This window comes from Pristiophorus japonicus, chromosome 5, assembly GCF_044704955.1.
Source record: "Pristiophorus japonicus isolate sPriJap1 chromosome 5, sPriJap1.hap1, whole genome shotgun sequence".
In the NCBI taxonomy this organism is placed as follows: Eukaryota; Metazoa; Chordata; class Chondrichthyes; family Pristiophoridae; genus Pristiophorus; species Pristiophorus japonicus.
Genome location: NC_091981.1, coordinates 153206530 through 153233507, shown reverse-complemented (window position 1 = coordinate 153233507; position 26978 = coordinate 153206530). Strand labels below are relative to the sequence as shown.

The 26978-nt window shown below is 40.3% G+C and overlaps 1 protein-coding gene across 9 annotated transcripts in view; it reads left to right on the top strand.

Annotated features, from left to right (window-relative positions):
- The window catches only part of phf14 (PHD finger protein 14), a 444962-nt gene that overhangs the window by 224625 nt on the left and 193359 nt on the right, over positions 1–26978 (top strand). For all 9 annotated transcript variants that reach the window (XR_011593351.1, XR_011593352.1, XM_070881023.1 and 6 more), the window contains exons 8-14: positions 3726–3872; positions 8259–8529; positions 8880–8986; positions 12383–12478; positions 14072–14175; positions 16458–16589; positions 26499–26667. Coding sequence is in view for 7 of the 9 variants with exons in the window: in XM_070881023.1 (XP_070737124.1) it covers positions 3726–3872; positions 8259–8529; positions 8880–8986; positions 12383–12478; positions 14072–14175; positions 16458–16589; positions 26499–26667 (1026 nt within the window). In the remaining 2 variants the exon portion in view is untranslated. The remainder of the gene's footprint in view (positions 1–3725; positions 3873–8258; positions 8530–8879; positions 8987–12382; positions 12479–14071; positions 14176–16457; positions 16590–26498; positions 26668–26978) is intronic.

Below are 26978 nucleotides of genomic sequence, written 5' to 3'. Positions count from 1 at the left end.
ATGGTTGAGTGATTATAATCAGGGATGCTCAGGAGGGCAGAATTGGGGGAGCGGGAGGGTGGGGGGGTGTTGAGGGGTTGGGGGAGATTACCGAGATAGGGAGGGGCAAGGCTATAGAGGATTTGAAAACGAGGCATTGCTTAACCGGAAGCCAATGTAGGTCAGCGATCATTGGGGTGATGGGTGAGCGGGAGTTGGTGCAAGTTAGAACACAGGCAGCCGCGTTTTTGGATCACCTCTAGTTTACATCGGGTTGAATGTGGGAGGCCAGCTAGGAGTGCATTGGAATAGTCAAGTCTAGAGGTAACAAAGGCTTGGATGAGTGCTTCAGCAACGGATGAACTGAGGCAAGAGCGGAGACGGGCGATGTTACAGAGGTGGAAATAGGTAGTCTTAGTTATGCTGCGGATATGTGGTCGAAAGCTCATTTCAGGGTCAAATATGACACCAAGGTAGCGAACAGTCTGGTTCAGCTTCAGACAGGAGTTGGGGAGAGGGATGGAGTCGGTGTCTAGGGAACGGAGTTTGGCGGAGACCGAAAACAATGGCTTCAGTCTTCCCAATATTCAATTGGAGAAAATTTCTGCTCAGAAAGAACTGGATGCCGGACAAGCAGTTAAGAGGGGTCGAGAGAAGTGGTAGTGAGGGTAGAGCTGGGTGTCATCAGTGTACATGTGGAAACTGACGCTGTTTCCGGATGATGTCATCAAGGGGCAACATGCAGATGAGAAATAGGAGGGGACCAAGGATAGATCCTTGGGGGGACACTAGAGGTAACTATGCGGCCACAGAGGATTTCATTTATGACTTTGATTAGAGCTGTTTCAGTTCTGTGGCAGGGTTGGAAACCAGATAGGAGATTTACAAATATGGAATTGTGGGAAAGTTGGGCACTGATTTGGGGACAACAGCACATTCAATGACTGTAGGACTGTAGAGGAAAGCAAGGTTGGAGATGTGGAGTGGTCGACTGCAAGGATCAAGTGGGGTTTTTGAGGAGGGGATTATGGTGCTGAATTTCAACGGCTGGGGGTGGGGGTTGTGTGGGGTAATGTTCCCTCCAAGCTATGCACATGCACGGCCATGCGGTACCACACAGGCTGCTCAGAAGCCTTTCCATTGGAAATACGGTGCATGCGCAGAAATTTGAAGGGACAGCACAATGAAATAAACAAGCTGCGTACAACAAAACGCAGCTTAGAGAGGACTTTAGGGGTGCAGTACCTGAGGAGAGGGAATCATTTATAAAGTCCGCTAACATGGGGGCCAAAAAGGGAAGTTCAGTGATTAAAGGTTTAGTGGGTATGGGGTCGAGAGAACAGGAGATGAGTATCACGGACAAGTTGATCTCCGAGAGGGCACGAGGGGAAATAGTCTTTATTTACAGCACAGAACCAGGCTACCCGGCCCTGCAGATCTGCTGATATTTGTGCCTCAGATGAGCCTCCTCCGACATTGCTTCATCTCACCCAACCAATAAATTCTATTCCTTTCTCTCTCATGTAATTATCTAGCTTCCCCTTAAATGCATCTATGCTATTCTCCTCAGCTATTCCCTGTGGTAGCATGTTCCATATTCTGAACTTCTCTGAGTAAATAAGCTTCTCGTGAATTCCTTATTGGATTTATTGGTGACCTATCTTAAATTTATGTCCTCTAGTTTTGGACTCCCCCATGAGTCAAAATATCTTCTCTTTATCTACCCTATCAAATCCCTTCATAATTTAAAGACCTCTATCAGTTCACATCTCAGCCTTTTCTAAAGAAAAGAGCCCCAGCTTGTTCAGTCTTTCCTGATCATTATAATCTCCCAGTGGAATCATTGGTGTAAATCTTTTTTGCACCTTCTCCAGTGCCTCAGTATATCCTTTTTGTAACATGAAGACCAGAAATGAGCACAATGACCCTGAAATTACGATGTCCCGGGTCCGTACGAAGTTTCTACGGACCCTGGAAGGCATCGGAAAAGCCGGTTTTCAGCGCCTTTTCCGATCTGTCAAGTTTCTGGCTTGACCGATCTCACGATATCGGGAGCGAGGATACTTGCAGGGCAAGATTTGCGATATTTATGCATATCTTGCCCAGCAAATGTCCTCAAAAATCTTGCGCCTGAAAAAGCAGGCGTATGAAACATACATAAACATTAAAATTAAATTAAATAAACACATATGAAAACATTTTATTGTTTAAAAACCCTCCCCACTACGGTAAGTTTATTTTAAGGCTTAATTAAAAAAACTTTTTAAAAAGTTGGAAAAAAATATTTTTTTATAAGAACTTTAATTTAAATTATTCTTAAATATGTAGTTTATTTTTCTGTTTTTTATTTATGTTTTGTGTATTTGGGGGGATTTCTCACTCATAATAATGGGAACTCACAACTTACGGAGTTCCCATTATTATGAATGAGAAAATACTGTACCTTGATTGGCTGCCCAGAGCCATGTGACTCCAGCTGCAGCATACGACGTCCCAACATGCACGTGCTCCGATGCGCAGTGAGTGAAGGCCTCAGGATCGGCAGCACCTTCAGGTAAGTGCGCATTTTTATCCCTTTTTTCAGTAGTTTGCCCACGGGAAGATCTCGATCAGAATTTCTGGGCCAGTATTCTTAAATGTGGTTTAACCAAGGTTCTACACAAGTTTTACTAACTTCTGGTTTTCAATTCTGTTCCTCGAGAAATGAACCACAGTGCTCTTTTGCATTTACCATGGCATTGGTAACCTGAGTTGTTACTTTTAATGATTTTTGAATCTGTACCCCGAGATCCCCTCTATCCCATTTAGACTCTTATTGTGCTTCAGATTGCTGAGTCCAAATCATTTATGTAAATGGTGAACAGCAGTGGTCCCAGCACTGATCCCGGTAGAACACTACTTCACACCTTCTGGCAGTCTTGAGTAACTACCTTTAACTTCTACTCTCTGTTTTCTGTTTGCTAGCCATTCTGCTACTTGTCACCTGACTCCACGTGTACTGACCTTAGTCATGAGTCTACTATGCATCATCATCATCATCATCATCATCATAGGCAGTCCCTCGAACGAGGATGACTTGCTTCCACATGAGTTCACAGATATTTCAATGAAGGACCTGATGTTCCAGTCCTGAACTTCAATTGAGGGGGTGGAAGATGTCTGTGCATGGATTTTTTTAACATGTGGTGACCATTGCACACCAGCCACCACACGCAGTACCTTATTGAATGCCTTTTGATAGGATAGAAACTAGGGAAAGTAATTGTCATATTTAATTTGAGCATACCCATAGTTTATGTTAGTAAATTTTAACACAATAGCTTAATTAAAGGCACTCTTTGTATTTTGTTACAAAATTGTAAAGGGAAGAGTACATGTATTGTATTAAGAGGAGGTACAATTTCAACAGGAGTGTATTAAAATCAGATGTTAGTGTAATGCATTTCAAATTGATACTTGAGAAAAAAAAGGCAATGGAAGAAATTCTGTTTCTAATTTCAATACATATTCAAGTTTTTGAAACGCTTATGGTGTGTAAAAGCATCTGCTGTAGAAGATTGCAACCAGCTGCTCAGTTTAGAGGTCTGAAATATTGTGTGCTGTAATTGTTGACTATCTTTGAAAGAGATCGGAAATCAGAACAGATGCCATCACAGTCCTTTTCAATTGAAAAAGCTGGTGGTATAATTTAAATAGCTTTCTTATAAATGCAAAATTAAAGTGTCTCTGTTTTTTTTTTGGAACAGGATATAGCTGATCCATTTTTTGCATATTGCAAGCAGCATGCTGACAAGTTTGACAGAAAATGGAAACGAAAGAACTATTTAGCTTTGCAGTCATACTGTAAAATGACCTTGCAAGAGCGAGACAAGCACGTTGCCCCAGAAGCACAGGTATGGGCGCCAGAAGTGTGCCATGTTGTTTTTCAACATTTGTATGAATGATAAATAGCTATGCAAATGAAATGAAATAAAAATGCAATCACATATAGCCAACAAATTTGGTAGAATTTAAACAAAATATAGTATTTTTATATGCAGCATGTCAGAATATGACAGTTTATAATTATAAAGGTAAAATGTTTTATAGTATATTGCAAATTTTCCTTTTACAGTGGATTAGAAAATGTAATACCTGATGCATGAGTAAATAGTTACACTTGCAATCTAGGTTATTCTTTAAAACTCTATGGGGGCGAAATTTCCCCTTTCTATAGCCCTGTTAGCGACTCCGGGAGAGGAGAGCACTTCCGCCTCATGGGAAATTGCCCCAGAGGTTTAGTAGGCGCTGTCCTGTCAGTGCCGTGCCCCACGATTAGTGCCCCGGACCGCTGCGCAACTGTGCACGGCAGCCCCTTAACGTCTCATAGAAACATAGAAAATATGTGCCGGAGCAGGCCATTCGGCCCTTCAAGCCTGCACCGGCATTCAATATGATCATGGCTGATCATGCAACCTCAGTACCCCACCCCTGCTTTCTCTCCATACTCCCTGATCCCTTTAGCCGTAAGGGCCACATCTAACTCCCTTTTGAATATGTCCAACGAACTGGACTCAACAACTTTCTGTGGCAGAGAATTCTACAGGTTCATAACTCTCTGGGTGAAAAAGCTTCTCGCAGGACAAAATGCTCTGCGGGCCGCGAGGCTGGCACAGGCGGATGTTCACGCTAGCTTCGCGGGTCACGAAGCTGGCAGACATCCGCTCCCGGGGCACTGTTTAAAGGGGAGGCCTGTAGCACCCTGGCCCGCCACCTTTGTTGATCGGCCCGACCATGGCGGCCCGAGCATGGACTGGGCTGCCATCATCCAGCCATTTACTCTGTCTTGGGTGCCGGGCTGCTGGATTGGTCTCGCATATCTCTGGTGGCCCAGTGACGGCCACCAAAGGGCCATATAGTGTGCACTGCGGCCCTCCCCGGACTCCATGCCGCACTACTGCCTCTGGAATGTCCCTCAAATGAGGTGGAGTGCCGGAGATATCGCTCCACTTCCTTTGAGGGGAGTAAGGCCCAATTCCGCATCGGGGGCAGGACTCCCAGGCCGGCGATAAAAGTCCCAGCCCCGGAAGGCTACTGCCCCCAATTGGTGCGAGGGGCAGTTTCTCCCCCAAGCCTTGTAGCTGTTTGCACCAAAATCTAAAATATAACCATGTTTCCCAAATGTGATGAATGCCAAAATATATTGGCCGGAATTTTGTTTGGGGAGGCAGGTTCACATTTTTAATAATTTAACTGCCCCCAAGCTCCAAATCCACCCGTTTTTTGATTGGAAAATTGCGGCCATTGTCATTGTGTACAGTTTGCTAATGCTAGTTCCTAGTAATCAGCATTAGAAATGTGCAAAATCAATAATTGCGCCATAAGTTATATTCCGCTCTCTGCAGGACATAAAGGAAGAGGCATCATGGGAAGCTAGGTGTTTCTTCATAAAGAGGAAGGGGAAGGCTAGTATACCTCCTGATAGCTAGTTACAAAGCAGCACCTTAGATAGGAAATGATGCATGGTGTAGTGATTGAAGGAAAAGGTAAGTAAGTCCTTAAAAAGGAAGAAAATAATTGAGTTTTAAAAAAAATGCAAAAAGTATGTCAGCAAATGTTTGAGCAGTGACACATTTGAAACACTGGGGGTTTCATTTCCTGGTGTCATATTTTTTACACTGATTAATGCATTTACATTTTAATTCCTGAAAGTAAACCTGTAATTTTTAATGGGTTGACGATTGTGGAAAAATAGCTCAAACAGAAATTTCAACAACAGCAACTTACATTTATATAGCTCCTTTAACATAGTAAAACGTCCCAAGGTTCTTCACAGTAGCGTTATAAAACAACATTTGACACTGAGCTACATGAAGGAATATTATGGCAGATGAGGGTCAAAGAGGTAGATTTTAAGGAGCATCTTAAAGGAGTAAGGAGAGGTAGAGCGGTTTAGGGAAGGAATTCCAGAGTTTAGGACCTGAAGGCACGGACGTCACTGGTGGAGCGATTAAAATCGGGGATGTACAAGAGGTCAGAATCGGAGGAGCGCAGAAATCTTGGAGAGATGTAGGACTGGAGGAGATTAGAGATGGGGAGGAGGGGCGAGGCAATGGAGGGATTTGAACATTTTTTAGAGGCAGTGGAGGGTTCGAGAAAGGTGGTGGTGAGGTAGAGCTGGGTGCCGTCAGCGTACATGTGGAACCTGGTGCAGCGTTTTCGGACGATGTCACCGAGGGGCAGCAAGAAGATGAGAAGTAGGAGGGAGCCAAAGATAGACCCCAGAGGTAACGGTGGGAGTGGGAAGCCATTGCAGGTGATTCTCTGGCTACGAATGGCTTGATAAGAATGGAACCAGGCGAGTGAAATCTCACCCTGCTGGATGACCGAGGAGAGGCATTGGAGGAGGACAGCTTTGTCAACATTGTCAGGCTAGCAATATTGACTAACTTGACGAGCAGGAGAGGTAGTTGGGTGGTCAGCAGTATAGTGGGAGTAGGGTCGAGGGAGCAGGAGGTGGGTCTCATGCGCAAGATGAGCTCGGAAAGGGCATGAGGGGAGATGGGAGTGAAACTAGAGAAAGGTGGGAGTTCAAGGCTAGGGCAAGGGGAACCTTAGAAGAAGTTTGGCTTGGTGGCTAGGGTAAGGGAGGGCAGAGGCAGCTGAACAAATGGTCTTAATCTTGGTGACAAAGAAGTCCATGAGCTGCTTGCACTTATTGAAGGTGAGGGTGGAGGATATGGGGAGAGGTGTTTAAGAGGATGGTTAGCAGTACAGACAAAATGCCGGAGATTATCTGCATTTCAGGATCATCCGGAAATAGTAAGCAGTTTTCGCAGAGGAAAGCAGGACACAATAGTGCTTTCTGCGGTCCAGCCAGTTCTGGGAATGGATGGCTAAACTAGTTGTCCGTCATATACCTTCAAGTCTGGGTGCCTTGGACTTATGGGCGCGGAGATGAAGGCCGTACCAGGGGAGCAACCAGAGTAGGTGAGAGAGTAATCATTTTAATGAGGACTAGCGCATCAAAGTTGGAGGTGAGGGTGTGGTTGGGCAGATCGGTAACTGCAGAAATGTGGTGAATGGAGGGAGGACGATAGTTGGCTAGACAGTTGGGATTTTGAAAGTGCAGTTGTAAGTGAATTGGAAGAGGTTTTTTTCCGAGGCGATCCCACAGAAGGAAGTAGGGTTGGGAGGAGGTGGCGATCGATACAAGGATGTGATCAGGGATGGCCTTATCTGTGATTGATACAATGTGAAAAGCAAGGCCGTGTGAGATAGCACGATCAAAGGGGTGGCCATGAATATGGGCAAGGGAGTTTATATGGAGGGAGAGATTAATGGAGTATTGGAGGGCAGTGAACTTGGAGGAGAGAAAGCATGATGAGTTGAGATGCAGGTTGAAATCATCGAGGATTAGAAGTTTCTCAGTGCAAGGGTGAGGGAGGAAAGCAGTGAGGATATCTCAGTGAGAAAATTGGCATGGTACTTTGGTGGGCGGTAGGAATGAGGATTTTTAAATGAAAAGCGAGAGGGGTGGAATAAGGCAAGATGCTCAAAGGAGGTGAAGGTAACTGAGGGGTAGGGAGACAGATCACCCATTAATCAGTGTATAAAAGAAATATAAACAAAAAGATTAATCCCCTGAAACCCTTTATATATTTCAGGTTAAGAAGCATATAAAATTACGCAAAGTCTTACTTCCATTCTACCATATGGCACATTATTTTAAGTTAAACAAAATCATTGATAAAAGATAATTTTCTTTTTATTTTGACTTAAAAATGTAAACTTCTTAAGTGTTACTACAGGTACAACGTCCCGAATCCGGAATTGTCCGAAAATCGGCCATTTTTTTACAAAAGTGCATTCCGGCGTGCGATCGGTCCGAGCCTTGCCGAATGACCCTCGACCCTGACCCACATATGACCTAACCCGACCTGACTCACGTGCTTCCCTCGACCCGACCCGACTCAACGCGTTGTTTTAATGTCCGACCCGAAATCCAGAAAAATACGAAAACCGACATGGCCTAGGCCCCGAGGTTGCCGGTTTCGGGACGTTATACCTGTATAATAAAGCTGACAAATAATATGTAGTGACAATAATTTTTGGTGGTAACACTTTGGGTATTTTTCTTGTTGAACTATTTTGGGTTTCTGTTTGTTTTGCCATAAATATAGTGCTGCCAACTAATGCCTGTTTTAAGAATAATTTTACTATCATTTGAATGTAAAACATGCTGTAATGTTCAATTTAGTAATATTCATGAATGATATTTAAAATTTGTCTTTGTTTAGGCCCGCATTACAGCAAGACTGCAACAATATCGTGCTAAAGTGGAGTTAGCTCGCAGCACCAAACCCAATGCATGGGTTCCCAGGGAAAAGCTGCCACGACCACTCACCAGCAGCGCCTCAGTGATACGCAAGCTTATGCGGAAAGCTGAACTGATGGGAATTAGCACCGACATTTTCCCTGTAGACACTCTAGATACCAGCTCCAGTGTAGATGGCAGGAGAAAGCACAAGCAGCCAGCCTTGACTGCTGACTTTGTGAATTATTATCTTGGTATGGAAACAAACGCAAAAAACAACAGGGATTGAAAATAATTATCTTAAATTAAATTCTTCACTGATTCTTGGGGTAAAATTCCATGTAATGCTACTTTTCATAATGCCAGAAACACTTCACTACCCATGAACAAAGGCAGGGCTAAATTCATCAGTCTTAATTTTGTGGTTATTTACTAAAGGTACATGTGTAAATTGGCCCACTATGACAAGAAAATTAAGCTGTGTGCTGCATTTGAATATTATTTTACATGCTTGTTAACTATTGCTGTGGTAAGCATTACTAATTTATTTGGCTGACATTTTATTAATATCCCAGTCTCTTAATCCCAATGGTTATTTTTGCAGAGAGGAACATGCGGATGATGCAGATACAGGAAAATATTTGTGAACAAAAGAACTTAAAGGATAAACTTCAAAATGAGCAGGAATCACTTCATGTAGAATATAATAAGGTACGGTTAAGTTCATGTTTAAGTGTTTGCTGTACTTGTATTATATTGAATGTGTTCTGTGAGTGTATATATAGAAACCATATTGATATCAGAGGGTGGAGTGACCCTGGGAGGGAATCATAATTATTGTACGTATATCAGGAAGGTTAGAAAGGGGAAACAATCTGTATGCTTACTGGCAGTCTCTATTCAGGGGTCCTTTGTAGGGAATTACCATGCAGGACATTTTTCTTTTGGTGGGGTGGATGGGGGTGGGGGGGGGAAATGAGAAACAACATACACTGCAAAGTGTTTTCGATACACACTGATATTTTCAAGTTAAGATTTGAGTGAGAGGTGAATTTGAACTCTATGAAAGACAAGTTTAATAATTTAAACTACTGCTGAGCTTGAGAGCATTTTGTTTTCTAGCCCCCTTCTCTCCATTAATTTTAACTCCTGAATATGTACTATAATTCTTCAAATCAACATGAGCATTTTTGAAACAATTGAAGAAAATCCAACACAGGTCATTCTAAATTTATGCAGTGTCCAGCTGGAAATTTACTACCACTGTAGTATAATGTGTAATTAAAGAGCTGATCGATAATTTCACGTAACTATAGGCTTTGTGGCCTAATGACATCATAAGGACTGTTGTTACAGGGACTGGCAATGACTAAACATAAATCCTATTATACAAGAGGCAGTGTGAGAGGACCTTTAGTAATCTTCTCAATGTAGAGCAATCAGCAAGCATTATCACCAGCTCAACTTTAATGCAGGTTTGAATGAAATGCCTCCACACCACCATTAACTTGTATTTACACTTTACACTGCTAATTTCCTTTTTTTTTATTCTTCAAAATATCACAGCTGTGTGGCATTCATGTCACACATCACTTCACATCAGCTGGAATGTCTTATACTAAGGTTGTTTTTAGTGTCTGTTAGTTTTAATATGAACATTTGAGAAGTTATGTTACTAAGTCAGTAGATTTTAATTGTGCAGTAGCATTATGTATTGTAATTATTCCTGAAAACTAAAGAAACCATGCTGCACAATTCTGGGGTAGGATTTAATAATAAAATGTAATGTTTTAATATGAAGTGCTGCCTTGTTAATCCCGTTTTCTAAATTGGGTGAAATCCCTCTACTCTTAATGATAGTGAATTTTGCTCTTATTTTGTAGTACTAACATGCACCAACTTATATTACGCACATAAAACTGCAACAAATTCGTCAGCATAACTTTGATTCCTGACATTGTCATGACTCTACATAATCTCTGTAGGTGATTCCTTCTAAATGAACATTCCTTTGAATATGTTGATATTGATTTGATTTTTTTTCTGCACCATGCTATGTGAGCAGAGACGTCGACAAAACAAGATAACGCCTCCATTCCACCTCTGCACTGGGAAACATTAAAATGGTGGCTTGTACTGAATTGTGTACAATGTACCTGAAATTCATGCTAATTAAATTAAGTCAGGTGTGTTGTGCATTTAAAAATTGCAGAACTAACTATTGCCAAAAGCACTGTGATTAATGTTTTCTTAATTGGCCTAATTGATTTAACAACAGCTGTAATTCAGGTTTCCGACATGACTTTTTAATGTTTGATGGAATGAAAGGAGGGTCTGTCTTTGGGTAAAAAATGTATGCTCTCCCATACTTACAGCCAGCTGCTTTGAAGATCTAGTTTTGAAGTCACAGGTTGAGATTAGAATTGCATGTTTTACCTACACTTTTAACTGATCTCTTTGGCAGAATCCTAGGGACTGGCGTCGGTTTAATGAGTTCTCAAACTGTGCTCCTGAAGTTGACCTTTGCTGTGAAAACTTGAATATCTTCAGATCAAGTAGTACTAGGAAACAAAATCATAACATAATCGTTCTTTATCCCTACACATCTGTAATTATGTTGTCAGTGTGAGACAGCAAGCTTATGCTAGTTGTGATTGCTTCAGAGCTGAACAAGCATAAAATGGGAAAGATCCTAAAAGCTAAGTAAACTGTGCCATCACTTCATGGATTACATAAATCTACATAATGTCTATTTGGTATCAATAATTTATTAATAAACAAGCCAAATCTATCTTTTTAGGACTTCCCAAATTGTTTTCAATGCTAACTAATTTAAATATTTTTAATTGAACATTTATAATCCTAAAGCTTCTTGCAAATGATTGGCCTTAAAACGTGACACATTTTTGAGTAATGCACAAATCAAAAATGTCAGTAAGATGGTAACCCAGGTAATGTTAAGTGTGATTAAAAGGAAGATCTGAATGGGCACAGATTGATTACATATATATCTGTATGTAGTAGCAGAGAAGCTGGAAGTTCTTGCTTACGTCATTTGCCTAACATATATTGGTCCAGAATTTCCTTGATATACTGTTGTTACACATTTTTTTTAAAAGTCTGCCACTGGTCTCTAGAGGGAGATACACAGAGGTTCTGCAATTTGCATATCTATTGGCAGTCTAAAGTTGCTAAACCGCCAGAAACATCTGTGCGAACTTGGGGGGGGGGGCGGTGGGGGAAGCCTTTTAAAGGCACACAAGCACCAGAACTGGCTTCCTCACTGGTAAAATGTCTATATATCTCTCTATCTCTGAAACATTTGTGTGTGCACTTCCCGTCTGTCACACTTCTTTATCACATAATTATAGGCTGACTTAATATACTTCTTAATGTACCTAATATATGTCACACTTAAAAGCAACACTAAATTCGAAACAGACTGTGTGCAGTTGATTAGCTCATAGAAATGTCTCCCACCTCTACATGTTTCTGCCCTCAAAATTATTTTCCTTGTGAAGTTTTTTTGTCAGTGTGTCTTTCTGTTTCCACCAGCGACATGTTTTTCTCATGGGCAGATTCTCTTTTCCTGCCATGTTACTGGGAACACATTGCTGTTTTGCTACCTAAACCACTACTAAATACATTGCATGCTGGCATCAGTACATAGGTGTTACTCTATGGTAGGGAGACAGGCATTTGATTGTTGCAGGAGTGGAGTTTATAAGCTGCTCACCTGACTTAAAATTATTTTTTTCCTTAAAAAAATACATCCCATATTCAGATCACTGTGATATAGAATTACAATTGATTGAATTCTCCTAATGAATTCCTCATTGTTATTTTTGTATAATTTCAGAGTTGCCCTGGTCAGCAACATATTCTTGTTTATTCTAATGCTCCTGCTGACTGGAGGAATTTACTATTATTTTGTAAGGAACAGCTTGCCTGTGTTTACTGCTTTCCAAGACATTGTGAACTTCTAAGTTTAGAGCGCCTCCTATAGACAATAAAACAAAAAAGCAGGCCTAGAATGATAAATGTATTTTTGTTTTAATCTCTTGTACTTCATTTTCATTACTTACATACATTTCCTCTGTTATCCAGTTGTTTGAATCGCTAGAAAACCTGAGAAATATGAATGGTAAATTACGTCGAGAAGGGCAAACGCTGTGGGGTACACTCAGTAACATTGTTGGGCAGGTTAGTAGATGCAATCTGCTGTGTGGCTGCTTTAACCTGTGTTGCTCCCGCCTCACAATTTAGTGCCTGAAAAAAATTCTATTTGATCAACAGTACTCTAGGGGTAATGATTTCTGATTGAAATAAACTTACAGCCATGCAGCCACTTGCAAGGTTCTTGTGGGTTTGTTTGGAAGTTATAATAGCTATCTTGTTTGCAGAGTGTACTTATTTCTTTCCATTTACAGTAATTGTTTTACCTGTCATGTGTGATTGACCTGACTACCCCACCCAACCCCATCATATTTTGTTTTTCAATTGCACAGTATTACAAAGCTGGCAAGAACTAATGTTTTGTAAGCTAAATGAAGATCTACTAATTTTAGCCATCTTGTTTTGATTAACAAAGGCAGCTTCTTGGAAAAAATGAATACTGATTAAATTCTATTCAGCATTTTCATTAGTAACAGACAGTTGTGCCTTAATATACAATTCTAATTTGGCAGTGTGGCTTGTCATAATTTCTTTTGGGGAGAAAGGGATTCCTTTTCACAGCTTACTATTAATAAAGATATTTTTTGGGAGGGTGAATGAATTAATTAGAATTATGATCAATGCATCCCAGATAATATGCAAATAAATAAATTAAAATAGGATGTTATAATGTAATTACAAAAGTGTATGCAGAATAGTTAAATCACATATGATGATGTATAAAAGCTCCTTGCAATAAAATGTTTTATCCTGTGTATTTTTGAATAGTGGTTTTATTTGGTGGAGGGAGCACATTACAGGCATTAGTGAGAACAGTTTATGCATTTTTGTTGTCAATAACGTTAAATAAACTATTGACTAGACTGACAAAAATGGCACTATGATTGGTTTGTGAAACTGGAAAGCTAATTCAATTGGATCCCGACTGCAATGCTTAAAATGGACTTTGCTTATCAACTGCAATATCTTAGTTTTGATACCTTATGCCACATCAGAAAATAACAAAGCACAAATGGCAACGAGACCTGCTAATACATTTCCAACTGCATGCAGTAAAACCGGCAACAACAGAATTCATTTACACAGCTTGCATGACACTTTTTTTCCAGTTGGCTGAACAGATGCAAGCCCACAGGGCCACTGTGAAATGACTTTGATAGATGGTTGCTGTCTGGGAAGCGAGCATGCTGCAGATTAGTGGAAATCCAAAGAGAATCTTGTCTGTTTTGTGGGGAGTTTGGTCCAATAAGATAATTTTTCTAATTAACCCATGGTGCACCAATGTATCTGGTTGCTGTGAAAAATAAACTACTTCAATATTCTTTTGTCAAGGATGGTGTTTTTCCTCACGTAAAGTAACATGTCCTTGTCTGTCACTTTCACAACTTGTGGAAACCTTTGTTCTGTAAAGCTTTTATGTCGTTTTTATGTAAACTGTTGTTTTAAAATTGATATATAATTTGTGTGCTCTCCAGAATTTAAAATTTAGTACATCTAAAATATATATTGCTAAAGAGAATATTAAGCTTTCTGCTACCGTGCTCATTTACTATTGTGATTATTTACTATTTGTCCTCTTGTCCTATGTTCTGTTTTCTAAAAATATCTCTAAATTAACAGAAATTGAATTTCCCTGTGATCTTGCGTACTCCCAAGGAACGACGACCAAGTAAGAAGGATGGAGGAACTTTGAAATCATTAGCACCTCCAGCAGTATTGTACAGGTAATAACAAAAAAGATCATCAATTTTTTAAGCTTCCTCATCCACATTAAGAATCTGTCTCGTTAACACAATGGGTTAAATTCTGTGTGATGTGACAATGCCCACATCCAGGAACGTGGTCCTTTTTATGAAATAAAGACCCTAAATTTGCAGTTGGAGGCTTCCCGCGGGAAATGCCTCTGATCCGCAAATAAAATGCCCGCATATCTGGTGGTCTAGGGGATACGGAGATTTGAGGTTCTGGGCCGCGAATCTCCGGTAGAGACCCACGTATCTCAGGGATGCACATGGTTCGCAAGCGCTCCTAGGATCACGCAGCCCAGCTCAACCAATAAAAGAAGGAATTTCCCATTCATGCTTATGGGGATTCCATATGTATGCAAACCCCATAAGCATGAATGGAAATACCCCCCAAAATATATCTACACATCAAATACATTTTTAAAAAAACATTACATATTTAAAATTAATTAAAATGACATTTAATTAAATATTTAAAATATGTTTTAAAGGGGCTAAAAATAAACTTACCTTATTGTACAGGTTTTTAATATATAAATGATAAATTATTTTTTTTTTTTAAACTCTTGTGCTGTTAAAAGCAGGGCGTACACTAGGGGATAATTCCTAGTTTAAATAGTTTGGAAGAGCATAACAGAGCAGCACCAGGTGTACCTAAAAATGAGGTGCCAATCTGGTGAAGCTTCATTGCAGGACTACATGCATGATGAGCAGCAAAAGCAGCATGCTATAGACCAAGATAAGCAATCCCACAACTAATGCTTAAAGGGAACGTAGCTAACTGTCCGTGAATATTTATCCAATAGCGATCATAATATGATCGAGTTTATCGTAGAGATTGAAAGGGAGAAACGCAAAACAGTTATAAGATTCTAGATTTAGGTAAGGCTGATTTCAATGCGATGAGACTGAGACTGTACAGTAAACTGGGCAAATCTGTTAATGGGTAAAATGACAGATCAGTGGGAGATGTTCAAAAAATAATTTAATGTGATACAGAACACGTTTAAACACTTAAGAAGTAAGAGCTCTACTTGCCCAAAAAACAGCCATGGATGACTCAAGAGGTAAGGGACAACATAAAATGAAAAACATAAAATGAAAAGAAAAACATACAAAAATACAAAAATTAGCATAGATTCTAGCAACTGGGAGCAATACAAAGAACAACAAAAGGTGACAAAACAGATAGTAAGAGCTACAAAAAGGGAGTATGAAAATGAAGTTGCAAGGGATATCAAAATCAACACTTTTTTTTTGCATTTATATTAGGAGAAAAAAGGTGGTCAGGAGCAATGTGGGCCCCTTGAAAACTGATAATGGTGATATTGTGAATGAAAGTAAAGAAATGCCGGACATGTAGAATAATTAATTTGTGTCAGTATCTACAGTGGAGGAAGAGGATAGCATGCCAGACATCCCAAGGAAACTAATATTGAATCAGGAACGGGTTCTCACCATAATTAACATAAGCAAAATAACAGTAATGAAGAAAATAATAGCACTAAAGAGTGACAAATCCCCAGGGCCAGATGATTTCCATTCCAGGGTTTTAATGGAAGTAGGTGAGAACAGTGCAGACGTCCGAACTGTAATCTTCCAAAGTTCTCTCGATTTGGGAACCATTTCTGATTGAAAAATTGTACATGTCACTCTGCTATTTAAGAAAGGTGAGAGGGGAAACCAAGGAATTATAGACCAGTTAGCCTTGCATCTATTGTTGGGGAATTACAAGAGTCTATAGTTAAGGGTAGAGTAACTGAATACCTTGAAAACTTTCAGCTGATTAGAGAGAACCAGCATGGATTTGTAAAGGGTAGGTCATGAGTGCCGAACCTGATTGAACTTTTTGAAGAAGTGACTAAAGTAGTGGACAGGAGAATGCCTATGGATGTTATTTTTATGGACTTCCAGAAGGCATTTGATAAAGTCCCTCATTAGGGACTGTTAGTTAAAGTTGAAGCTCATGGAATTGAAGACAAATTATTGGCCTGGTTAGGACATTGGCTGAGCTGCAGGAATCAGAGAGTAGGGATAATGGGCAGGTACTCTTAATTGGCAGGATGTGAATAGTGGTGTCCCGCAAGGATCTGTGTTGGAGCCTCAACTATTCACTGTGTGATTGTAATTGACCGAGTTTTAAACCTGATCAGCTATATTTTGTTACTATTGAGCGTATTGGGGCATTATGTACTGGTAAATTGGTGCTATATTCATTAGAGTTAATATTTTCTGATTGGTTTAATTATTTTTATTTGCAGCTGTGGAATTTGTAAGAAGAATCATGACCAACACCTTCTTGTCCTGTGTGACACTTGCAAACTCTATTATCATCTTGGCTGTTTGGACCCACCCCTTACCAGGATGCCCAAGAAGACCAAAAATAGTTATTGGTGAGAATCATTCAATGTAGTAAAAATGATATTTGGAAGTGTATCAAGTGACGATATGTAAAACTTTTACAACAGAAGATGGAAATCTGCTCGAGTAGCCCATTAGCTTATGTGGCACTGAACTCTCAACCCAGTGGGTCACAAGTGTGAAACCTGGCTTTGTCCATTATTTCACCTTCCTAGCTCTGATTGCACAAATATTACCATTTCTCTGCTTGACCGCAATTTGGAAGAAGGAAAATCTGTTAGTAGACAACTGTTAATGGCAGTCCAGAAGATCACAAGATAATTTCAGATGAGGAAGGCCATTTGGTTCAGATTAGTTTATTCATCCACAAACTCCCTACAGTCCTCTCATTACAGCATACAATTGTTTCGCAAATGGATCCAGGGTTTTCACCTCCATCACGCCATTGAGAAGTCGAGTCTAAGTGTTGATTACTATAGGAAGAAGAATCTCCATATATCAGTACCAACATTACCTTTCATTAATTTGAACTTGTGTTACGTTTACAGTTTAATTTAAAGTAATATTTTGGATTTACTTTTTCCATACCATTTACTGTCGTGTGATTCTATAAGATCTTAACTTCTACAAGTTAATTACAACTGTAGTAAGTTGATCGTTCAATATTTTGTCCATAAACAGCATATCCTCCAATTCATCATGAGCAATGCCAGAGAAAATCTGGGATAACATAACATAAGAAATAGGAGCAGGAGGCCATTTGGCTCTCCACCATTCAATAAAATCATGTCTGATCTTCTACCTCAACTCCACCTTCCCACACTATCCCCATATTCCTTGATATCCAAAAATCTATCACTCTCTGTCTTGAATATATTCAGTTTTGAATATCTGAGATACATTTAGGAGATTTCCTATGATGTTGCTCAAAATAAATCTTATAAGAACCAGTGTCTCCCATCAAATACCCCCCCCCCCCTTCGCACAATGTAACTTTCAACATTGTACAAACTATAATGATTAAAATATGCACCATATTGGCTATTTATGTATTTTCTGCATTCATCAGAACATAAGAAATAGGAGCAGGAGTAGACCAGTTGGCCTCTTGACCCTGCTCCGCCATTCAATAAGATCATGGCTGATCTGATCTTGGCCTCAACTTCACTTCCCTGCCCGTTCCCCATAACCCTTCACTCCCTTATCGTTCAAAAATAATCCCCACCTTAAATCTATTCAATGACTCAGCCTCCACAGCTCTCTGGGGTAGAGAATTCCAAAGATTCATGACCCTCTGAGAGAAGAATTTCCTCCTCATTTCCATTTTAAATGGGTGACCCCTTCTTCTGAAACTATGCCCCCTAGTTCTAGATTCCCCCATGAGGGGAAGCATCCCCTCTGGCTCTACCCTGTCAAACCCCTCACCTATCTTTATTTCAATAAGATAACCTCTCATTCTTCTAAACTCCAATGAGTATCGGCTCAACCTTTCTTCATAAGATAATCCCTTCATATCAGGAATCAACCTTGTGAACCTTCTCTGAACTGCCTCCAATGCAAGTATATCCCTCCTTAAATAATGAGACCAAAACTGTACACAGTACTCCAGTACAGTTGTAGCAGATTTCCCTACTTTTATACTCCATTCTCCTTGCAATAAAGGCCAACATTCCGTTTGCCATCCTAATTAGTTGCTGTATCTGCATGCTAACCTTTTGTGTTTCATGTAAAAGGACCCCCAGATCCATCTGTACTGCAGCATTTTGTAATCTCTCCCCATTTAAATAATAATGTTTTTTTATTTTTGCTATCAAAGTGGATAACCTCACATTTGCCCACATTATACTCCATCTGCCAAATTTTTGTCCACTCACTTAGCCTATCTATATCCCTTTGCAGATTCTTTGCATCCGCCTCACAACTTGCCTTCCCACCTATCTTTGTATCATCAGCAAATTTGGCTACATTACACTCGGTCCCTTCATCTTCTATCCATGCTAATATATTACCCCCAACCCCATGAGTTCTTATCTTGTGCAGTAACCTCTTATGTGGCACCTTATCAAATGCCTTCTGGAAATCCAAATACATGACATTGGAGGCTGTTCAGCGAAGGTTCACTAGGTTGATTCTGGAGATGAGGGGGTTGACTTATGAAGATAGGTTGAGTAGGTTGGGCTATACTCATTGGAGTTCAGAAGAATGTGATCTTATTGAAACTTATAAAATAATGAGGGGGCTTGACAAGGTGGATGCAAAGAGGATATTTCCTCTCATAGGGGAAACTAAAACGAGGGGACATAGTCTCAGAATAAGGGGCCACCCATTTAAAACTGAGGTGAGGAGAGATTTCTCTGAGGGTTGTAAATCTATGGAATTCTCTGCCCCAGAGAGCTGTGGAGGCTGGGTCATTGAATATATTTAAGGCGGAGATAGACAGATTTTTGAGCGATAAGGGAGTAAAGGGTTATGGGGAGCGGGCAAGGAAATGGAACTGAGTCCATGATCAGATCAGCCATGATCTTATTGAATGGCAGAGCAGGCTCGAGGGGCCAAATGGCCTATTTCTCTGTTTGTATGTCTTATCCACCTTGCTCGTTGCATCCTTAAAGAACTCCAGCAAGTTTGTCAAACACGATTTCCCTTTCATAAAACCATGCTGACTCTGCTTGATTGAATTATGATTTTCCAAATGTCCCGCTACTGCTTCCTTAATAATGGACTCCTTCATTTTCCCAATGACCGATGTTAGGCTAACTGGTCTATAGTTTCCTGATTTCTGTCACCCTCCCTCCAATCCGCTGGGGCTTCTCCAGAATCCAGAGAAATTTGGTAGATTACAACCAATGCATCCACTATTGCTGCAGCCACTTCTTTTAAGACCCTAGGATGGAGGCCATCAGGTCCAGGGGACTTGTCCACCTTCTGGAGTAGAATTTGGCCAGTACAGATTTCTGGCACACTCACCAGAGGTGCGCTGCTTTTGTGCGCCTCGAAGTGCTCCAAAAATCTTCGGGCCGAGTTTGGCCGCTCCCCAGCCTCTCCAGGATCAAGGGGTATGGCGAGAAAGCAGGAATGGGGTACTGAAGTTGCATGTTCAGCCATGAACTCATTGAATGACGGTGCAGGCTCGAAGGGCCGAATGGCCTACTCCTGCACCTATTTTCTATGTTTCTATGTGGCGTAGCGTGGCCATTGGATTCAGGGGCGGAGCCAGGTCCCGGCGCTGAAAACCGTGCCGGGACCTCTGCACATGCGCATTAGAGTGTGCGCGCATGCGCAGTAGCTCCTCGCCCCCAGAATCTGTGAGTGTGTGCTGCAGGCTGTGTGTGAGGGGCCAAAGCGCGCCGCCTCTATCCCTGGCCGAACTGTCTCCCTCATCGGCGGCCCGCTGTCTTCCCGGGCCGTGTTTTGGTAGGACTTCTATTTATTATTTGTTATTGATTGATTGATTGCTTATTACTTTTGTCTTGGTGCTTTAGGTGCAGGGTTCCTTCTATTTTTTATTTATTAATTAATTGTTTATTACTTTTTGTGCTTTGTTTAGTGCTTTGTAAGTCTTGGTGCTCGGTGCAGGTCCTCTCAGCTTCCTTGTATTATTTATTAAATGCTTATTTTTGTGCTTTGTTTAGTGCTTGGTGCTTTAGAATGCACTTACCTGCGCTGATTTCTTAACTCTCCGCAAGGGTTTTCTGTGCGGGCCACACATGGCCACATATGCTGGCCTAAGTTAATTTGGAGCAACTATCAGCTGTCCAAACTGACTTAAATGGCCAAAACAGTCGTAGGTGGCTGGTAGCGCCCCCTTCTAAAAAAAAAAACTAAAAAAAGTCCTAACTAACTCACTTACACTGGCGCAAATTAAATGTGCAGAATGGGGATTTTTAAGATACTCCAGAAAAATCAAGTTGCTCCAAAAAAACGGAGCAACTCCTGGTCAAATTTGGGCCCATTGTCCCATTAGTTTGCCTAGTACTTTTTCTCTAATGATAGTGATTGTTTTATGTTTTCCCCCCCCTCCCAATAGCCCCTTGATTATCAATTATTGGGATACTTTGTGTTTACTACCGTGAAGACTGATACAAAATACTGTTGCAGATGCTCCACATTTTGGCCTTCATCTCCAGCTGGTATTCTCTGATCAATTATGGAGCAGTGTAACGATTTCGGTAAAGATAAGCAGAGTGGAAAAAGAAGGGAGAGCGTGCTTAACGGTAATAGTGCATCAGCGATTAAGGTGAAAGCAGGGATTAATAGTAAAAGTTAAAATTAAAGGCTCTTTATCTGAATGCACGAAGCATTCATAACAAGATGGACGAATTAGTGGCACAAATTAGAGATAAATGGGTTTGATCTAATAGCCATTTCAAAGACGTGGTTGCAAGGTGACTATGGTTCGGAACTAAATATTACAGGGTACTTAAAGACAGGTTTCAAAAAGACAGACAGAATGGGAGAAAGGACCTTGGCTCGGAAGATCAGGAAGTAGAATCAGTATGGGTGGAGATGAGAAATAACAATGGCTAGAAAACACTGGTGGTTTTAGGTTATAGGACTCCAAAAAGTAGCTATACCATTGAACAGAGTATTAATCAAGAAATAATAGGAGCTTGGAACAAAGGTGTAGTGCAATAATCGTGGGGGACTTTAATCTTCATATAGTCTGGGCAAATCAAATTGGCAATGGTAATCTGAAGGACGTGTTCATGGAATGTGTTCAAGTCAGTTTCCGAGAACAATATGTCTTGGAACCAACCAGGGAACTGGCTATATTAGAATCTTGTATTGTGTCATAAGACATGGTTCGTTCGTAATCTCATAGTAAAGGATCGTCTGGGGAAGAGTGATAGAATTTCACATTGAGTTTGAGTGTGAAATACTTAAGTCCAAAACTAGAGTCTTAACCTTCAATAAAACTAGTTACAGAGTGTGAGGGGTGACTTGGCTGAGGCACATTGGGGAATTTGATTAAAAGGTATGACACGAGATAAGCAGTGGTAAACATTCAAAGAGATATTCCAAAATTCTCAACATATATACATATCGTTGAGAAATAAAAGCTCCATGAGCAAAGTGATCCATCTGTGGCTAACTAAAGAAGTTAAGGATAGTATTAGATTAGAAGAAGCTGCTTATAATGTTGCGAGGAATAGTAGTAAGCCTGAGGATTGGGAGAGCTTCAAAAACCAGCAAATGATAACCAAAACATTGCTCCGGGAGAAAATCTAATGAGAGTAAGCTAGCAAGAAATGTAAAAACGGATGTAAGAACTACTACAAGTATGTAAAAATGAAGAGAATAGCAAAAGTAAGCATTGGTCCCTTAGAGGCTGATACAGGAGAAATTATAATGGGTATAAGGAAATGGCAAAGACGTTAAACAAATATTTTGTATCTCTTTTCACAGTAGAAGGCACTGAAAACATACCACAAATAGTGGGGAACAGAGGGACTAATGAGAGTGAGGAACTTAAAGTAATTAAGATCAGTAAAGAAGAAGTACTTGAGAAACTAATGGGACTAAAAGCTAACAAATCCCCTGGACCCGTTGGCCTCCATTCTAGGCTGCATAGATAGTGGATGCATTGGATGTGATCTTACAAAATTCCCTAGATTTTAGAACGGTCCCAGCAGATTGGAAGATAGCAAATGTAATCCTGCTATTCAAGAAAGGAGGGAGAGAGAAAACAGGGAGGCCAGTTAGCCTGATATCTGTCATCGGGAAAAATGCTAGAACCCATTTTTAAGCAAGTGGTAACCGGGCACTTAGAAAATCATAATATGATTAAGCAGAGAGTCAATTTGGTTTTATGAAAGGGAAATCATGTTTAACAAATGTATTGGTTGTATGAGGATGTAACTAGCAAAGTAGATACAGAGGAACCAATGGATGTAGTATATTTGGATTTCCAAAAGGGATTTGATATGGTGCCACATAAAAGGTAATTACACAAACTAAGGGCTCATGGGATTGGGGTAAATATTAGCAGGGATAGAGCATTGGTTAACGGACAGAAGACAGAGTAGGGATTTCTAGGTTGGAGGGATGTAACTAGTGGGGTGCTCTAAGAATCAGTGCTTGGGCCTCAGCTACTTACAATCTATATTAATGATTTAGATGAAGCGACCGAGCTGAATGTATCCAGGTTTGCTGACATTATAAAGCAAGTTGGGAAAATAAGCTGTGAGGAGGAGACATAAAGATCCTGCAAAAGGATACAGACAGGTTAAATGTGTGGGCAATACATTGGCAGATGGAGTATAATGTGGGGAAATGTGAGGTTATTCACTTTGGTCGGAAGAATAGAAAAGCAGAATTTTTTTTTTAAATGGTGAGAAACTTAAATGTTGGTGTTCAGAGAGATTTTGATATCTTTGTACAGGAAACAGTTAGCATACAGATAAAGCAAGCACTTAGGAAGACAAATGGCATGTTGGGCTTTATTGCAAGGTGGTTGGAGTACAAGAGTAAGGAAGTCCTGCTACAATTGTACAGGGCTTTGGTGAGACCACACTTGGAGTACTGTAGACAGTTTTGTTCTCCTTATCTGAGGAAGGATATACTTGCCTTAGAAGCGGTGCAACAATGATTCACTAGATTGAACCCTGGGATGAGATGGTTGTCCTATGCTGAGAGATTGAGTAGATTCGCCCTATACTCGACGGAGTTTAGATGATGCGGGATGATCTCATTGAAACATATAGGGCCGGATTTTCGCAATGTTTGCAACCGGATTTTCGCCGCGATTTGACCCTCCGTGGCAAAAACCCAGTCACAAAGCCCGGGCGGGATCCTCGGCTCGTTGTTTACAGCGGCGATGGGACATACTGCCGGGGAGAGGAGCGCCGATGTGCAACGCCGTGGATTGCGTTACCGTCGGATTTTCGGCTCTCTCCCAACCCGTATGCCATGCCCAGAATACCGACAGGCCAAACCTGTCGGTCCAGCCCTGCTAGCAGCGGTAAGTATGAAAACCTGCAAAAAAGGTAAGTTTTATTTTTTTTTCAGTGATTCGATGGATAAGTGTCTTGTAAATGTTTTTTGGAATTTTTTTCCTCCCAAGGCCTCTCTCGCAGCGCTCCTGGCCCCGGACTAAATTTGGCGAAACTCTCGTTAAGACGTCGCAAATCCTCGTGCAACGGCTCCCCTCTTACCTGTAAAACCCGAAAGTTCGGCCTAAAAACAGTAGCACATCGTAAACATCAAGTTTCACGTATTGCTACCGTTTTCGCCAAAAAAACCCGAAAGCTGAAAATCCGGCCCTAGATTCTGAGGGGGTTTGATAGGTCGATGCTGAGAGGTTGTTTCCCCCGGCTGGAGAGTCGAGAACTGCGGGGGGGTGGGGTGGGGGGGTGCATGCATAGTCTCAAGATAAGGGGTCGGACATTTAAGACTGAGATGAGGAGGAATTTCTTCACTCGAGGATTGTGAATCTTTGGAATTCTCTATCCCAAATGGCTGTAGATGCTGAATTGTTGAGTATATTCAAGGCTGGGATTGATAGATGTTTGGAAGCTAGGGAGAGTCGTGGAATATGAAGATCGGGTGGGAAAGCGGAATTGAGTTTGAAGATCAGCCATGATCTCATTGAGTGGCGGAGCAGGCTGTATGGCCTACTCCTGCTCCTAATTCTTATGTTATTTCCTTTTCTTGGGCTCAGATTCTGTTTAATGATTGATATGTCCAATGGCTGACATTGTCCACTTCCAGCAGCCGCTGGCTCAGCCAAAGAAACATCTTGGATTCTTAGTGGGTCCTCACTAAGGGAGAGGACTGCTTGAATCAGAAGGTATATGTCAGTTCCTATTAATTAGGTCTGGTCGAGTGCATTGGGTTGGATGGAGTTGGTGGTTTGAAAATTGAAGTGACTGGAATTAATACATTTTATGAATTGTTGAACTTTTTTGTGTAGCTTTATTATTTTCAGTGCCATTTAATGGACAGTCCTAAAGGTTCATATTCCTGCACTGGTTGACCCCTTTTCACATATTTCCCTTCATGATTCCTCAAAAAGGCTGAAGAATAATGTTGGATAATTGGAAAACTCAATTGTTACACACATACAGACACAAATATTTTATTATATAGATAGATTTGTGTATTCCTGCTTTTTTTCTTACGCTTAAGTCTCAATCGCCAAATGGTGTTTGCCAACTGAAAGGGCTGGCAAATAACCTGTTTCCAAATTTCTGTCAGCACTGCTCTTTAACACCACTGGTAGGTATAAGGGCACCATATATGTATTCCATACTATGTTCTGTTTTTAATATATCATTACTCTCCCCATGAACATTTGTGAATAACCATGAAAAATCAACTAGCAAACATATAAAAGAAAATCAAGTAAAGATTGAAATTTTGTTTGAAGAGGCTACAAATGTGTAGACTATTTAATCACAATGGGGAGGAGAAAAGCATGTCATAGGAAGGTCTTTTGACTTAAACAATCAAAAATATATCATACATGGGATATTTCACGGATTTTTTTCTTGGAGAGATATTAGATTAGTTGTATATACTTCATGAAATGGCTACAAAGTATGCCACATGAAGTTTTACCTTGCTCAGTATCTTAATGCTGCTATAGATGTTTGTGTAGTGCAGTATTTTGCAAGAGCATGTCTAATGTTAAGAATCATTTTGTGTCTATTCAAATAACTTCATACAGATTAGTTGTTTGAAAAATCTAACGGCTTTCAGTTAGATTTAGGCATGTGTGAAGGAGCAAGTCATTGAATAATGAGAGTTAATGTCGCTTTAAACTCAAACTTAGAACCAACTAAATAAATATTATTGCAGCATAACAGTGTTCTTGTCTCCATATTTTTTTGGTTACTTATAAAGTTCCAGATCTCCTGTGATCTAAATCAACATCTGCGTGGTCATATTTTTGTATACTGTATACAAATAAGATGTTGATATTGATGCTCAGAAATGTTTTCTTTTTTTCCCATTCGCTTTTATTAAAAGAAAACACTCAATCTTTTGTTTTATATTTGAATTAAATTCTTTATTTATAACCATCCATATGACATTATTTATAACCCAAATACTTAACAGTAAAGTAAATCTTAGTGTATTGGTGGTAATGTGCACTAGGTGAATACAAATTCTATTATGTAGAACTGGAATCTGTCCTTATTGTGAATTTCATGCTTGAGCTGTGCTCCTGATCACCAACTTAGGTTTCACTTTTAATTAGTCTGAGCACACTCTGCAAGATAAGATTATTGTAGAGAAATTGAGTTTTATTGATTGTTCTTTTTCATCTTTATTGTGTTTTTATGAATCCCTTTGGAGTGTAATGGAAAGTGTATAAATGTCTAAAGCTATCCTAAAAGCTGTGATTCTTTTGAAAATTCCCAGCCCTTTTCTTTGTGGTTCATGAGATTTTAAGACATATTTATAAACGAGGCATGATTGAATTTGTCATGGGCCTTGACCTATTTGAAGATACACAATTGATGTCCCTGTTAGGAACCCTCAAGGGGAGAAGTGTCATATTTTAGTCTTTTATGTAGCTCATTTAGTTCTGAATCAGTGAGTGAATTTCTGTTCACTCATAGTTCAGTTCTGTGTTAAAGGCAATCGACCAGCTTCCTGATAATGATTCTCCCCCACTTCAGATAGGTATGAAATGTGCTTTTTTTTGTCAGGATATTCAAAAGACTGCATGAAATGAAAATGAAAAATGCATTGATAACTGGCCTGTTCACACATTGAGCTTGTCTTGCCAACTGCCAGCTTTGCAGTACAGTATTGAGTAAATGTTTGCAAAGTAAAAACATGTAACCCAATTGTCATCAGTAGGGAAGCTTGATGGATGGCAGCACTTGGCCCCAAGAGAGACCTCTGTAGCATAATGCTAAAACTCCATGCAGAAAGGTTATGCAATTTTACCATTGTTTCTTGGTCTGCTGCTAATCTATTCTGTTCTACAGGCAGTGCTCAGAATGTGACCAAGCAGGTAGTAGTGACTTGGAGGCAGACATCACCATGGAAACTTTACCAGATGGGACCAAGAGATCAAGGAGGCAGATTAAGGAGCCTGTGAAATTCACTCCATTGGATATTGTGATTGAACCGAAGAAAATCATGAACAAAAATACGGTAACTTAACCCCTTATCCTCTATACCATTACTGCACCTTTCCAATGTCATAAGTTATGATGAAGAGGTTATGCAATTATATAATAAGTTTATTCCAAAGTTATAAAAATATTTCTACTGAGTGGGAAAAGCTGCTTATGGAGACATTACTAATTTGCTCTTAACTTACACCATGCCAGGGTGGGAATGAACATTACAAAATCTGGAATTTCATATGCGTAAGCATTAGTTGATATGACTCATATTTCATATGTGCTTAGGGATCTCTGTAGCTTGCATACTTCCTCCAGCACTGGTTACAATCCTGCTCA